We start from the raw sequence: 17,235 nt of genomic DNA on the forward strand, positions 1-17,235 counted from the left end.
ATCAGACATGCTCGGTTCTACCAAGGATGCAGTTGACAAACTACACGCAGCAGGCGTGTATGAAATTGGTTGTGCGTGTGGATTAGTCTACGTAGGTGAGACGGGACGTCCGATTAGCACAAGGCTCTCGGAACATGAAAGATTTATCCGCCTGAAACAACACACTAAGTCAGCAGTGGCGGAACACCGAGACGAGTGCGGGAAACCAATATTTTTTCAAGAAGCCCGCGTCCTGGCGAAACAGCCTCTCACTTTCAAAAGAAAGATTAGAGAGGCGATAGAAATAGCCAAAAGACCCGCCAACATGAATAGAGAGGACGGGTACAAGCTTCCGAGGTCTTGGCTGCCTGCAATAGTAGGGCTACAGAGCGGCGGCAGAGCCGTGGCGGCCCATGCAGACACGCGGAGAGCCGCAGTAGTGGTCGCGAGCACACAAAGCAATGGCACGCCGCAGCCGGCTTCTGGACAGCATGGAAACAGTGTGACGTCACAGCCATCACCTGTTCGCTATTCGTCCGTCTCCTCCAATGGTGTGGATTAAGATAAAGACCAATAGAAAACAGCTATTTCAGCCAATGACAGATAATAAAGGAAACACCAATAAAGCATACCTTTCACCCCTCCTCCTCCTCCTTTTACAGCCAATCAAGTATCGACACAGTTTTCTCGTGCAGCTATTTAAAGAACCAAATGTGTTCATTTAGCAGTTAACGTAAGGCCCTGATGAAGGATAGCTGCAACGCTGGCCGATACGTTGGCGCATTTTAAAATTATGACGATGCGGTCTGATACCCTGAAGAATTTTATTGAAGAAAACTAATTATTTATTTACTGGTTTCGGTTATGCGGTTCTCTCCAGGTATAATAAAATAATTTGCGGTACATTTCGAATCTTTCCATGTAGGCTGTAGGTGACGAGAAGATAGAAACCGGTAGAAGATAAATAATTATTTTATCAGCTGCTCTTTGCAGGTTTGAAGTATGACATTTTTCAAATAACTGGAGTTTGTTGAAAGAACTACCCAGTATTTGGATGAAATAACATCGGAAAAACACAGACGCGTCAAACATGGATGTTACGGAAGTGTTCATAAGACCATCGTATGCGTGTTTGTCGAACATATACACTGGGTGCGGGGAAAAGGGCAAATGGCGATTTTATTTCCCTTTTTTCGATACGTTGGACAAGCATGGATTTGTATCGATGGCTGAAAACTGAATTTAGTTTCATTGGTGGTTAAGAGAAAGTTTCACTCGGAAATGTATTGCATTTAAGGTGAGTACAATTTGAGAGACCTTTTAGCCAAAGCTAGGCGAGCAGGTAGTCTGTCGGGGGAATCCCAGTTGGGTGTATTTGAGAGGGGATTTTCAGTTCCGAATTTCTTGACAACCAGTGGAAACTTCCCAAAAATGTTGCTCAGAGAATCAGGATTTTTGATTTATTTGTGAGGTATTACGAATACCTACAGCATGTTCAAGTATCTGTGCATGTATGTAACTCAGTGAAACCGATAACTCGTTCGACTTGTGTCTTCCACCTACCGTCCACTTCTGAGCGAGCGAAACATACTCCGTTTCTATCTTTAATCGGCATTTACATTCTCCTCTCTAGGGGGTACTGACAGTGGCCAAACTACCGCTCTTCAGCATTACGATTTCATAATTTTAAAATAAAATACTGAAAAGATTAACGGAGGTGACAAAGTTCATGATAAGGTGGAAGTCAAGGGATGTGCAATCTTTTCATTATGAGGATGATATGATAGAATCTGCTGGACAGAGTATGATGTGAAAAATAGTGGAGAGGATGATACGAAAAAGGATGGGGATTATGGGGGAGAGAAGTGATAGGTGGGATGTATGTGTTAGGAGATAAGTGGGTCAACAACTGGCCAAGGAAACGGTGGGTTGGATCCTTCATATTGGATGGATGTGGCAGGTTATGGTTGGAAATATGACGAATTCATGGTCTGAGAGAGGAAGGTGATAGATATTACGTTGGACTTCTTTTTTTTTTTTTTTTTTTTTTTTTTTAACTGTTATTTCATCCCCTTCGCCCCATATGGGCGGCGGGCGAGCTACCAGCGGATACAATTTGCCACTCTTCAGCCACATAAGAATAAAAATTTTATATCATAGGATAAAAAGAATATTTAGCACAATAAAAAGACAGATCGTCAGCTGCATAAGTTAAAATATAAAAGGCTGATGTATTGATTAATTAAAATATAGACACAGATAAATGGAAAATCAGTGTTGTACACGCATATATAAATGCAGATAGAGAGTTGCATAAGATAAAACGTAAAAGGCCACTGTGTTGATTGATTAAAATAGATACATAGGTGAGTGAAGCGACGAGTGGATGTAGACTACCAGGGATAAGAGTATCATGGTGGTTTTTGCGTGGATGGGTGTTTGGAGGAGGGTTTTGGGAAGGTTGAAGAGGGATGCGTTTCTGAACCAAGACTTAGGAAGCGGGTGGAGACGAGTGAGGGGAAGCGGCCCCTGATAAGGGGGGAATGGTAGTAATCTCCTAGATGTAAGACGGGTGTATACCAAGCTGTATTTCAAGGTAACTGGGAAGGCGATTAAAGTTTGGTTGGGAGATGACATGGAGGGTGTGGAAGTGTTGGGTGGTGTTAGAGGTGCAGCAGAATATCAGGATCAGTGAGCAGAGGGGATCTAGGGGATGAGTAGTGTCGAGTTTATAGGTAATGTAGAATATTCAGAGATGTTCAAGATGGAAGAGTAGGGTGGAGAATTTTATAAGTTGGTAGAGGATGTTGGTGGATGAGGTTAAGGAATCGAAAGGCTAGGTGGAGTGCATAGCGTTAGAGGATCTGTAGTGTTTGATAAAAGGAGGGAGGAGAGGAAGTTCATGGCACATTTGCATAGTAGAGGATGGGTCAGATCAGGGCATTGTTGGTGTGGAGGACTGTGGAAGGGTAAAATCCCCATTTTCAGATAGTTAATAGTTTTAGTAATTTTAGTCTATTGTGGGCTTTCTGTTGAATGTTAGTCAGCGATCAAGTATTCGTCCCACGTATTTTAGTGTGTTAGTTAACTGGATAGGACGGTTGTAGAGGAGAGAGGATAGATCCTGGGGCACAACTGCTGTGGGAGGGAAGATACAGGAATTGGTGTAATTGATGGTGACATAAGACGGACGGTTAGAGAGAAAGGATGCAGTGAAGCGAACATATTTATGGGAAGTGCGTTGGTCTAGAGCTTAGAGAGAAGTTCGGAATGCCATACAGGCTCATATGCTTTCTCGAGTCAAGGAGAAAAGTGGGGGATTTGTGGTCGTTGATTTGGTGGGATAGGAGATGCGTAAGTACAGGAGTTGGTCACTGGAGGAGATATTGGGATGGAAACCACACAGATGGGCGGGAATGGGTAGGTTTTGTTGTTGACCTTTATGGATACGTCGAGACAGGATGGACACAAAAACATTGCTGAACACAGAGGTGAGGCTGATAGGACGGTAAAAAGGATGTGTCAGGATTTTTCATGACTCAGGATAGAAATCGGTGTAATGGATTATATTATAAAGGGTGGCCAGGATTTCGTGGAAGGAGGGGGTCAATCTTTCAGGTGTCTATAGGTCATGCAGTCGTGACTGGGAACGGTGTTGCATTTGTTATGGGCTGTCTGTTAAATGGCTTGTGTTGTTATTGGAGTACTGAGTTCAGTTTGTGGGCTGTTGCCGAGGTACTGGAAGCTAGGAGCGAGGAGTGGAAAGGTATTGATACTCCCGTGGACTGTAGGGAATAAGGAGTAATCTGGGATGGTGAAGGTGTCAGAGAGATAGGATGCAAAGTGGTTGGTTCTGCTTAGAAAGTCGGGAGCGGGGTGATTATCGTCCAGGAGGGGTAGGAGGAAGCAGGGGTATTGCCAGTAAGACAGTGAAATGCCTTCCAGTAACTGTAAGACTTTATTGGCAGTGTATCTTTGCGGTTTGTGCATGTTTGGAGCCAAACGCGGTGTTTCTCTGCGATGAGCAGATTTCGGAAGTGTCGTTGTAATTGTCAGTGGCGTGGAAGTGAGACTCGATCATGGGTGTGCGGGAAGGATCAGTAAAGGCGACGGATTCACGGAGGAGTGGAAGAGCACGTGGAGGGAGTATGGAACAGTGCGTATAGATGGGCTTCGTCGGAATGTGGTGAGTTGTGACATTTGACAAGGTTTTTTGTATCAAGGTGGCAGCATGGTTGATTTCATTGGTAGGATAAGGGAAGGCTTCCGAGTTGGATAGCACGAATTTCTTGTAGGCACCCCAGTTGGTATGGGAATGGCATGTGGTCGGGAGAGGCAGAGGGAGTCGGTGCACAGGTTGGATACGTGTTGCGGGGGATGGTGAGTAGGACAGGGTGATGGTCGCTTCCAGTGGGAGGAATTTTGGGAGAGGTGAGGATAACATCAGGAGTGAAATGGCTTTCAGGGCGAGTATCCAATGGGAGAGGGACTATATCATCGTAGAGGGCGCCAGTAAACCAACACTACGGATTTTCTATGGATGTTAAGGTCAGCAGCAATAATATAGGTAGAAAAAGTATGGTCCATGTGGATAAGGAAATCATATGGAACGGGATGATGTGGTGGGATATTTATGGTTTTGAGGAAGAGAGTGAGAATAAGGAGTTCAGTAGGGGTACTGTAGAGGAGTTGTGGTTGAACAGGTATGTTCTTGTGGTGGTCAATAGCAACTCTGCCTCAGGGCATGGGGCGTGGTTATCTGCCTTGTGGAGGATGTATGGCGAATTGTAGATAGTATGACGAGGTTGAGCGAAAGTTTCATTTAGGAGGAAAGCATCAATATGATGTTGGGATAGGGTTTGCGTGAAGAAGTGTTCGTTGGCTCAAAAGGAGCAGATATTGTGGAATAGATATTATACTTCTTTTACGACATGGTTTAGGGGAAGAAGAGATGGCGTGGATGGGTGGTTGGGGTTGATTTAAACGAAGGTGTAGAGATGGGTGAAAAGAAAGTGGATCTGGTTTTGGCAATAGGTGGCTTGTGTATTGAAGTGGAAGACAGAGTGGGCAGGAAGGGAAATTTGGTGTAGGGCGAGTAGCCTCTATAAAGGGTGGATGCTTTGAAGAACTATGGTCATTAAAAGGATGATGTTTTCAGCTGTGGGAGGTGGGGGGATGCAGCTGTTGGCGTCGGGAGTGTTGATGGGAACTACTAGCACAGGTTTGGAAGGTGGATGTTGATCCTCGCACTTGCAACAAAAGGTCGTGTGGGGAAGGTTAAAGGAATTACTCGAGGTGGGAAAAGCGAGGTCAGGATATTGTTTGAGGAAAGGGTGGGATTGACAATGGGGGCCAGTGGGAGGTTAAAGTGGTTCAAATGGCTCTGAGCTCTATAGGACTCAACATCTGAGGTCATCAGTGCCCTAGAACTTAGAACTACTTAAACCTAACTAACCTAAGGACATCACACACATCCATGCCCGAGGCAGGATTCGAACCTGCGACCGTAGCGGTCACACGGTTCCTGACTGAAGCGCCTAGAACTGCACGGCCACACTGGCCAGCCCGTTGGGAGGGTTTGTACAGTCAATGACTATTTGGTCGTTATATACAAGGCATCTTTGATGGTTGTAGAATTCATGGCAGGATTTGGATGGTTCAACAGGGTGTCGCCATTTGTTGATCGGAGCCCCATGGTTGAGAAGGTAGTCGATTGTGGATGGAAAATGGTTCAAATGGCTGTAAGCACTATGGGCCTTAACATCTGAGGTCATCGGTCCCCTAGACTTAGAACTACTTAAACCTAACTAACCTAATGACATCACACATATCCATGTCCGAGGCAGGATTCGAACCTGCGACCGTAGCAGCCGCTTGGTTCCGGACTGAAGTGCTTTGAACCGCTCGGCCACAGCGGCCGGCTTTGTGGATGGAGATTCAGTGAAGATGTGGACTTTTAAGGTTGAGCCAGAGACGTCAATTGGACTGTAGGCAGACGCATTTAATTCACGGATCTACTTTTTTTTGCAGTAATAGGTGTAAGGATGTACAGCTGCTCCTAAATGTCCCTCCTCCTTACTCCGTCTACGAAGTGTAGCAAGAGTGATGTCATATACACGAACAGTCTTTTGCAAGCTGTTTGCGCGACAAGGCGACCGCTCCTGCGCGAGTGTTGACGGGCGGCGCGCCCTCCTTTTTGCTGGCCCGGCGGCGCGTGCAGAGCGCCGCAGGAGGTCGCCGCGGGGTGACGTCAGGCGCGTCGGCTGCAGCGGCCATAAAGAGCGCCGGGCAGGCGCGGGTCTGCACAGTGACCGGCAGACCGCGGCAGTCGTCACCACAGCGTCCGCTCATGGGATAGGCCACCGCCGACCGCACCTGCGTGACCGACCCGGCTTCTGGCCGGTACCTGCCGCATGCTCTCCAGGTGAACGTCGCTCCAGGGCGCTGAATCTGCAGCAGCTGGACCTCACCGCTACTTGGCTGGCTCAGGTGGCGAACCTAGCGATACCAGTATTCCGAGACGCTGGAGACGTGACTCTCACTGCGTTTGTTTACCGTTTATTCTTGCGTTGCTACACGACGTATGTGGTGCTGACAGTGAATTCCGGACCCTTTTTAGTGAGCTTTTAGCGTCTGTTTTGTCGCAGCGGGGGCTTAGTGTTGCCCGAAACGTGGCAGCTGTTGACGTTCGTCCTTCGTATAGCAGTTTTTTTCTTGTTTTTTTTTTTTTTGTGACTTTTGAGCGGTAGCGGTCGTCAGCCCGTAGCGCAGGAAGAGAGAAGACGCCCGCGATGCGGCTGCTGAGATACTGCGCGCTGGCGTGCGCGCTGCACCTGGCCGCGGCGGCGGCCAACAACGAGACGGCGACCGGGGCGGTGCGCCAGCAGAAGGCGCTCCAGCTACGCAAGCAGATGCGCCGGCTGCGGAAGCACGAGGGCGCCGTCAGGCTCGTCAACGGCGACGACGAGCACGAAGGTAATCTGCTGCTGCAATGTGTGCGAGATCCTGAGACACGTTTTAAGCTCGAACATCGCTACCTTCCTGGAAGAGAAATCCAGATTCAGCAGAGATCAACTGTGTGGAACCCAGATTCCTTTATTCACGCCCGATATCTTGCAAACAGACGATACACGCGTAAAGGTAAGCGTTGCTCCTAGACCTCCGTTAGGCGTACCACATTCTCCACAGTGCCGATGGTACTGTTACCGACGACTGCGCCGCTAAAGCGGAGTTATTGAACGCAGTTTTCCGAAATTCCTTCACCAGGGAAGACGAATGGAATATTCCAGAATTTGAAACACGAACAGCTGCTAGCATGAGTTTCTTACAAGTAGATACCTTAGGGGTTGCGAAGCAACTCAAATCGCTTGATACGGGCAAGTCTTCAGGTCCAGATTGTACACCGATGAGGTTCCTTTCAGATTACGCTGATACAATAGCTCCCTACTTAGCAATCATATACAACCGCTCGCTCACCGATAGATCTGTACCTACAGATTGGAAAATTGCGCAGGTCGCACCAGTGTTTAAAAAGGGTAGTAGGAGTAATCCATCGAACTACAGACCTATATCATTGACGTCGGTTTGCAATAGGGTTTTGGAGCATATACTGTATTCAAACATTATGAATCACCTCGAAGGGAACGATCGATTGGTAAGCAATCAGCATGGTTTCAGAAAACATAGTTCCTGTGCGACGCAGCTAGCTCTTTATTCGCACGAAGTAATGGTCGCTATCGACAGGGGATCTCAAGTTGATTCCGGATTTCTAGATTTCCGGAAAGCTTTTGACACCGTTCCTCACAAGCGACTTCTAATCAAGTTGCGGGCCTATGGTGTATCTACATCTACATTTATACTCCGCAAGCCACCCAACGGTGTGTGGCGGAGGGCACTTTACGTGCCACTGTCATTACCTCCCTTTTCTGTTCCAGTCGCGTATGGTTCGCGCGAAGAACGACTGTCTGAAAGCCTCCGTGCGCGCTCGAATCTCTCTAATTTTACATTCGTGATCTCCTCGGGAGGTATAAGTAGAGGGAAGCAATATATTCGATACCTCATCCAGAAACGCACCCTCTCGAAACCTGGCGAGGAAGCTACACCGCGATGCAGAGCGCCTCTCTTGCAGAGTCTGCCACTTGAGATTGCTAAACGTCTCCGTAACGCTATCACGGTTACCAAATAACCCTGTGACGAAACGCGCCGCTCTTCTTTGAATCTTCTCTATCTCCTCCATCAACCCGATCTGGTACGGATGAGCAATACTCAAGTATAGGTCGAACGAGTGTTTTGTAAGCCACCTCCTTTGTTGATGGACTATATTTTCTCAGTTGTGCGACTGGATTCGTGATTTCCTGTCAGGAAGGTCGCAGTTCGTAGTAATAGACGGCAAATCATCGAGTAAAACTGAAGTGATATCAGGTGTTCCCCAGGGAAGCGTCCTGGGACCTCTGCTGTTCATGATCTATATAAATGACCTGGGTGATCCACATGAGTTCCAAAAGAAATCCGTTGGAATTCGATTACTCGATAAATAGTACAATTCTGAAGGCTGTCAATTCAACTATGTACCTGGGTGTTAAAATTACGAACAACTTCAGTTGGAGAGACCACATAGATAATATTGTGGGGAAGGTGGGCCAAAGGTTGCGTTTCATTGGCAGGACACTTAGAAGATGCAACAAGCCCACTAAAGAGACAGCTTACACTACACTCGTTCGTCCTCTGTTAGAATATTGCTGCGCGGTGGGGGATCCTTACCAGATGGGATTGACGGAGGACATCGAAAGGGTGCAAAAATGGGCAGCTCGTTTTGTATCACGTAAAAAGGGAGAGAGTGTGGCAGATACGATACGCGAGTTGGGATGGAAGTCATTAAAGCAAAGACGTTATTCGTCGCGGCGAGATCTATTTACGAAATTTCAGTCACCAACTTTCTCCTCCGAATGCGAAAATATTTTGTTGAGCCCAGCCTACATAGGTAGGAATGATCATCAAAATAAAATAAGAGAAATCAGAGCTCGAACAGAAAGGTTTAGGTGTTCGTTTTTCCCGCGCTCTGTTCGGGAGTGGAATAGTAGAGAGATAATATGATTGTGGTTCGATGAACCCTCTGCCAAGCACTTAAATGTGATTGCAGAGTAATCATGTAGATGTAGATGTAAGGTACGATCGCAGAGAGTGTATTCAAAGATATACAATCGGTCCAAAGACTTTTTGACTAATAGAATCTATTATGTCCAATAGAAACAGAAAAAACAGTGTGTTTGCCGCAAGGCACTGTAGTAGGACCAAGGGTTTATCCAGTGAATGGCAGAGAGTGCACCTGACCCTAATCTTCGCAAACCAAATTCGTATCGTGTTGTCCCAGACAGATGCATCCGTTCAATAGGAGAGCTTCTTCGAAGCCTGGAAGGTAGGAAATGAGGTACTGGAGAAAGTAAAGCTGTGAGAATGGATCGTCAGCCGTGGTTGGGTAGCTCAGGCGACAGAGCACCTGCTGGCGCAGTGGTTAGACACTGAACTCGCATTCGGGAGGACGACGGATCAATCCCGCGTCCGGTTATTCTGATTTAGGTTCTCCGTGATTTCCCTAAATCGCTCCAGGCAAATGCCGGGATGTTTCCTTTCAAAGGGCACGGCCGACTTCCGGACCGTCCTTCCCTAATCCGATGAGACCGATAACCTCGCTGTCTGGTCTCCTTCCCCAAACAATCCAACCCAACAGAGCACCTGCCCATGGAAGGAAATATTCCTAGTCCCAGCTTCGGTCCGACAGACAGTTTTAATCTCCCAAACAGTTTCATATCAGCACACACTTCACTGCAGAATGAAAATTTCCTTCCAATTCAGCATCAGTTTTAAGAACGCCAAAACGTGTAATAAATACTGACTAGTATCAAGTGCATCCAGGACCATTAGTTGAGCAATCTCAAAATTATTTCGTCATTCAGAATGAAAGTACGGTAGCCGCCCCCCCTTCCACCCCCACCATTGAGTAGTACAACAAATGCTCTCAGCATATACAAATAATTTATCAGGTAGCATCAGCCACACTATCAGAGTGTTCGCCGACAGCACTTTCATCTACATGATTTTTTTTTTCTTGCTGGATTATATGGAAATGTACAAAGAACTAGACAAAATTTTTGCTCGGTTTAATGAAAAGAAACTCTCTTAAATATGGGCAAATGGAAGATTATGCACATACCAAAGAGAAATGACCCGATACCACTCAGTTGTAAGATCGGGGGTAAAGGTTTCGAACCTGTCTCATTGTTTTAATATTTAGTGTAATTTTAAAAAGAGATAAAAAGTTTCTGCGTCTACATAAATACTCTCCAAATCACAGTGAAGTGCATGGCACTTTTGGAAACGTTCGCTCGCTGTGCTCTTTAGAGTTTTCTGTGCGTTGAAATCTTTTGGTAATTTTCGTGCTTTGGTTTTCAGCTGACATTGTTTATTGTTTCTAGTGAAATATTTCAGTAAAATTTTCATCCACTGTTTTAACTTCATTGAGTGTTCCAGTCGCCGCTTGAATTTTTGGTTTTAGCTAATTATTTTGTGAAGTTTTGATGGTATTGGTATTAGTTGTGGTTTAGTAGTATTAATAAAAGTAGTTGCTTTCTTAGTAGCGAGAGAAATTCGAGACCGCTTTTGTTAGTTCTATATATAGTTCTACTGGTGTAACTGAACTTAGGTAACGTAGACGTATAGTTCTTTTTCTGTATCTGTAAAATTTCACCATGAGCGAGAAATGTGGGCTCTGTCGTAGGTTTGTAAGTATTTTCATTGGGGGTGAATGCAGTGGGGAAGCCAGTGGGCGTTGTGGCAAGATCCTCTCCTGGGAATGCAGAATCTCTATAGAAATAAGTTGATAGAGGTGCAGGGGTGTAAGATCTGTGCCCTACGGGTACACTTAAACACCCAAAGGAGTAACTAGATAGGTTGAGGAGGATGAAGGGCGCTGGGGAATGGTAACTGGCATTTGGCAAGAAGGCAGCGAGGAGGAGGAGGTATTCAGACAGTTATACTTTGCGTACATACGACAGATTTGACCAACTGTCAGAGTTGAGTGGAGAGAAGACTCTTGTAGCTGTGGGTGTATAAAACCTGCAGCAGTCCGCAGCAGTTAGTGGGCCTAGGTCAGTTGCAAAGTCTAACAGAAAGAAGAAGGTTCTGCTGCTAGGTAGTTCGCACGATAGAGGTGTGGGCCAGCAGTTGCCGGAAGCGTTGGGGAGTGTGTACCAGGTAACCAGCATTGTGAAGCCTAGGTGACTGACAGCCTAGGAGAGTTATGTAGGAATTTTACGAAGGAGGGTCAGGTAGTGATAGAGGGTGGAGCAGGGAGTAGTCTTGACGGGGACAGAGAATATGATGTAGGTGGTGACCTGGTAAAGATAGTTACTCAAACTGGTGGCACTAATGTGCATTTCGTGCAACTATTTCAGTGTCATGATCGGTCTCATCTTAAAGCGGCTGTTAGGCGCGTTAACATAGTGCTGGAGAAGGTGCTGATGGCAGAGGGCATGGGTCACATTGCAGTGGTGCCAGTTGAGTCTGTCAGTAGATTTGCTTTCACTAGGCATGGCCTGCACCTTAATAGGTATGGGAAGAGGAGGCTGGCAAAGCTTATAGGTGACAGTCTAGTGGGTGGTGGTAGGATCACTCATGGAAAAATTCCTGTAGTAGTTGGTGACAGAGTTGCACCTTTTTTAGATAGAAGTCAGCTGACAGGTATACCTGCTAAAAGGAAGCCCCTCTAACTGAGGTTTCACCTTCAGAGGACGTCATGTTTCCAAGTAGAGAAGGAATTAGCATATTTCATCAAAATATAAGAGGTATTAGAGATAAAGTTAGTGAATTGCTTATAGATGTTCACTCTGAAATTATTGGTATATTCGAGCACGAATTAAATAATTTGGCAATTCAGAGGCTTCCTTTACCTGAATACGGATTAGCTTGCTGTTTTTCAAGGACTTCCTTGCGGGGTGGGGGAGTGGCCATGTACGTAAAAAACAGTATTTCACTTGAGTCCATAGACGTATCACGGCACTGCGCTGAACAGATATCAGAATGTTGTGCAGGGGCATTTGAATTGTGAAACTAAACTTCTAATTGTTGTTGTTTATAGGTCCCCTAACTCTGACTTTAGAGCTTTACTGCTCAAGCTAGAGAGGGTTCTTAATTCACTGTATAGGAAGTACCAGAAATTAGTTATATGTGGTGACTTCAATATTAATTTTGTATATGATGGTGCAGGAAAAAGGATGTTGGTAGGTCTCCTAAATTCATATGATCTGATGCAGACTGTGTTTTTTCCAACTAGGACGCAGGGGAACAGTAGCACAGCCATAGACAATATTTTTATTCATTCTTAATTACTAGATGGGCATTCTGTTAGTAAAAGGATAAATGGCCTTTTAGACCATGATGCACAAATTTTAACACTAAAAGGCTTCTGTGCTCAAACAAATGTCACATATAATTACAAACTATGTATGGAAAGTTGATCCAACAGCAATAGGGAGTTTTTAAAACCTCGTCCTTGGAACAAGAGTGGCAGGATGTTTACAGTGCTAATAACAGAGATGACAAATATAGCACACAAATATAACATATTTCTCATGCTCTTTGAGAGTTGATTTCCATTAGAACGTTCTAAACGGGGTACTAGCAGTAAAAGGCAGCCTTGGTGGCTGACTAGTGCGATAAGGATATCATGTAGAACAAAGCGGAAATTATATCAAAATGTTAGTAGTCACAATCAAGCTACAGTAGCCCATTACAAACAGTACTCTAAAGTGCCTAAAAATGCCATTAGGAAGGCAAAGATTATGTGGTACGCAAATAGTACAGCTAATTCACAGGATAAAATTAAAACCATATGATCAGTTGTGAAGCAAGTCTCTGGTCAGCCGCACAAGGTCGACGATATAAAGTCAGCTCGTAGTAAAAATATTTTTGTTACTGATAAATCATATATATGCACAGTATTTAACAATCATTTTCTTAGCATTTCTGGTGAATTAAATAAAAATTTAGTTTCAACAGAGAGTCATGTAACTCTCTTGGCAAATGTCGTTCCGAGATTGATGTCTGAAATACTCCTCTGTGATACAGACAAGGGGGAGACTGAGTCAATAATTAAATCACTGAAGACTAAGGACTCTCATGAATATGATGGAGTGTCTAGCAGAATATTAAAGTACTGTGCTGCACTTGTTAGCCCTGTATTTAGCCATATTTGTAATTTTTCCTTTATGAATGGTCAGTTTCCTGAACGATTAAAGTACTCAATAGTAAAGCCGCTTCACAAAAAGGGAGAAAGGGATAATGTATACAATCTAAGACCTATCTCCATACCATCAATGTTTGCTAAAGTTATTGAAAAGGCTGTGGTTGTAAGGATAATTGATCATTCTATACCACACGATTTGCATTCAAATGTATAGTTCGACTTTAGAAGTCTTTTAACAGCTGAAAATGCTTTATTGTCTTTTCTCTGTGAGGTATTGGATGGGTTAAACAAAAGGTTTCGAACGCTAGGCATAGTTTTTGATTTAACTAAGGCGTTTGATTGTGTTGATCACAAAATATTGCTCCATAAGTTGGACCATTACAGTATGCAGGGACTAGCTTACAATTGATTCATCTTTTGCTTGCAACAAATAGCAAAATATCATCATTCACAGTTTTGAGAATGGCTGTGATGCCGGCTCTGAGTGGAGACAGTCAAATGTGGGGTGCCCCAGGGATAAGTGATGGGGCCACTCCTGTTCCTTATTTATATAAATGATATGCCATCTAGTATTACAGGTAATTCTAAAATATTTCTGTTTGCTGTTGACACTAGCTTGGTAGTAAAGGATGTTGTGTGCAACATTGGCTCGGTTTCAAATAGTGCAGCACATGACGCAAGTTCATGGCTTGTAGAAAATTAACTAACGCTAAGTCGCTGTAAGACTCAGTTTTTACAGTTTCTAACACACAATTCAACAAAACCTGATGTTTTAATTTCACAGAATGGTTATATGACTAGTTTTACTGAACAGTTCAAATGTCTGGGTGTTCAGATAGATAGAAAACTGTCATGGAAACTCCTTGTTCAGGATTTTGTTCAAATACTTAATGCTGCTATTTTTACTATTCGAACGGTATTTTACTATTTGACACGAAAATTAGTCTTCTTTGTTTATTTTCATTCGCTTATGTAGTATGGTATTATATTTTGGGGTAACTCTTCCTATTCTAAAAGGATATTTTTGGCTCAGAAACGGGCGGTTCGGGCAATAAGTGGTGTAAGTTCACGAACCTCCTGTCGACCCCTGTTCATGCGTCTGGGTAGCGTTCTCGCTTCCCACGCCCGGGTTCCCGGGTTCGATTCCCGGCGGGGTCAGGGATTTTCTCTGCCTCGTGATGGCTGGGTGCTGTGTGCTGTCCTTAGGTTAGTTAGGTTTAATTAGTTCTAAGTTCTAGGCGACTGATGACCTCAGCAGTTGAGTCGCATAGTGCTCAGAGCCATTTGAACCATTTTGAACCATGAGTCTGGGTATTTTGGCATTGGCCTCTCAACATATATATTCTTTGCTGTCATTCTTGTTTACAACATTAGCTTATTCCCAAGAATAAGCAGATTTCGCTCAGTTAATACCGAGCAGAAATCAAACGTGCATTTTGGATCGGACTTCATTAACACTTGTGCAGAAGGGTGTGTAATATATTGCGACATCCATTTTCAATAAGCTGCCACAAGAATTCAAAACTCATAGCAGGAATCCAAGTGCTTTCAAATCGAAACTGAAGAGTTTCCTCTTGGGTAACTCCTTCTGTTCTGCCGAAGAGTTCCTTGAAAAATTAAGCTGATTCTTGTTGCATTGTTGATTGCGTTTACTTAAACTTATAGCTTGATATTTTCCGGTTCATTTTTATCTGTTATTACTTTTATGTTGCAATTTCATGTACTGACACGTTCCATGACCTTAGAGATATGCTCCTCAATTTGATCCTACGGAACTTGAGGTGTATATAAATAAATAAAAAAACAGCGTACTTAGCATAGCATCACATGTGGTGCTTTCTTTTCTTTCCAATTGCGTGTGGGGCAAAGAATGACTACTGCCCAGATGCCTCTTTCGTGCTGTAATAGTCTAACCCTGTCTTTACGGTCCCTGTGAGAGCAGTATATAGAGCGCTGATGAATATCTCTGGAGTCTTCACTTAATGCTGGTTCCTGATTATTTTTTTTTTTTTCTGCGTGGGCTTTAGAGGGATAATTGGCATCTACATTCAGTGGTCTGCCAAGTCATCTGTTTTGACATTTCCGTGACTCACTCTCGTGAATCAGACAAACCGGTATGAACTAGATCCGACCTTCAATATATGCCTTGAATACGCTCTGTTGGTCCTATTTAGTGCGGATTATCCACAAATGATCAATAATTCTCCTTCGTAGACTGACTGCATTTTTCCAATATACTGCCAATGAACCAAAATCTGCCGTTTGCTTCACCTACGACCGAGCGTTTGAGATGATTCTGTTCCATATTCATACAAGCTGTTACACAGATATATTTTTATGAGTTGAATGATTCCGACTGCAGCTCATTGATGTTATATTCATGGAACAGTAACTGTCCGCGTTTTGTGAAGCGTACGGTTGAACACTTATCAGTATTTAAGCAAGTGCCAAATTTTGCACCACTTTGAAATCTTATCAATATGTGATTCGAAATTTGTACAGGTTTTGTCAGACAGTACTTCATTGAAGGTAATGGCATCATCTGCAAAATGTCTGAGGTTGGTATTAATTTTGTCTGTTAGGTTATTAATGCATAAGAATAACAATAGTCCCTAGAGTATACTTTAAGCTATAATATTCCTGAAGGATAGATACCTCTCCCAAGGAATCGGACCGAGGAAGGTGATACACTGACTGGATTCGCATTAGGGAGGGAGGTGGTTCAAATACCCGTCCGGTGGTCACCTAATTAACTCCCTCCCTCCACCCTTGCCTTCACCGTTCTCTCGTTCTCTCCAACCAATCCATTTCATCGACGGATAATATTTATCTAAATAAAACGAACGCCTGTTGCTTCCGTGTGCTCTCTAATTTTTACAATAGTCGTATTTACTTTATAGTGTTCGCAGAAATTTCTGTGTGGAATGATGTCTGTGCTTTTAAACTCATCTTTTCACAATACGCTTGACGCCGTTGTATATGCCTCCTATTTTATTAAGAATATGACAACACTTTCGCATCTACAAATCATAAATCGCGCGGTCATCTTAACATTATGTGTTTCATTACACCCTTCAGTGTCCTAAAGATGTCTTTAATACTGAACGACGTATAGTAGTTATTAAACTATTTCCTTGTTGCCTTGATGATCGCTAAAACAGCAGTGTACATTTTCATTTCTGCTAGTTAGTCGTGTTTCATCTCCGAATTTTCAAACGACCTTCTCATTAGACATTCTTTCCCAGTTCTGGCGTATCTGTCAGTTTCTATTGAAGAAGAGTCGCTCACAGCTCGCAGAAAATGGTCGCAGTTCGCTCGCAAATGCAATCGTCCTACTCAACAGCATCCTAAATGTCGCAAATAAGATTGTAAGCGGGAACAACGCCACCCAACTACGGTACTTCATATGCGTACAGCGTTCAACGACACCAGCGTGACACTGTTCAAAAATGACAGAGCAGTGCACTAATTTTCCGAACCTACAAGTGTTGATTAACACTTTTTCAAAAAAATTAAGAGTTCTACATCATCTGCCAGTATTTCCCCTCATAGAAGATGCCAGAAGTACCGGTGATCCTGTTTAGGCCCTCATAATCGTTCCCTGTGGGCGCCACTACCAACCCGAACAACACCTGGTTGGTATGAAGGAATCACAACGTCCTGTAGTCTGCCATTAGCATGTACCGTGAGGTAGTCTGCGTCCTCATCTCAGGTTGTCGCGGTTGTCGCGTTCCATGGTTTCTGAAACCAATGGCAGCGATTCCACACCCGTGTTCATGTTTGGTATGACGATTTCTTTCACCCAAAACAGAGAAACGGTTGTGAATGTTAGGATGGTCCACCTGTTAACCAGCACTGAACTGCAAAGTGATATCATGCTCTGTGATCCGTCTATCCGCTGTTGCATGCCACGGCTTGCTGCCTTTCCTGGCCACTGGGTATCGTCTGCTCGGCCTGGAATCTCACTGACCGAAGTGCAGTTGTCTTCAGTGATGAGTACCGGTTCGAACTGAGCC

General features: G+C 44.2%; 1 protein-coding gene across 1 annotated transcript in view; it reads left to right on the top strand.

Annotated features, from left to right (window-relative positions):
* Positions 1-6,262: 6,262 nt before the first annotated feature.
* The window catches only part of LOC126473537 (lysyl oxidase homolog 3), a 123,365-nt gene continuing 112,392 nt past the window's right edge, over positions 6,263-17,235 (top strand). Inside the window, exon 1 of the mRNA XM_050100651.1 lies at positions 6,263-6,954. Coding sequence (XP_049956608.1) covers positions 6,771-6,954 — 184 coding nt within the window. The 5' untranslated portion in view covers positions 6,263-6,770. The remainder of the gene's footprint in view (positions 6,955-17,235) is intronic.

The sequence above is a fragment of the Schistocerca serialis genome, chromosome 4 (assembly GCF_023864345.2).
Source record: "Schistocerca serialis cubense isolate TAMUIC-IGC-003099 chromosome 4, iqSchSeri2.2, whole genome shotgun sequence".
NCBI classification, from domain to species: Eukaryota; Metazoa; Arthropoda; class Insecta; order Orthoptera; family Acrididae; genus Schistocerca; species Schistocerca serialis.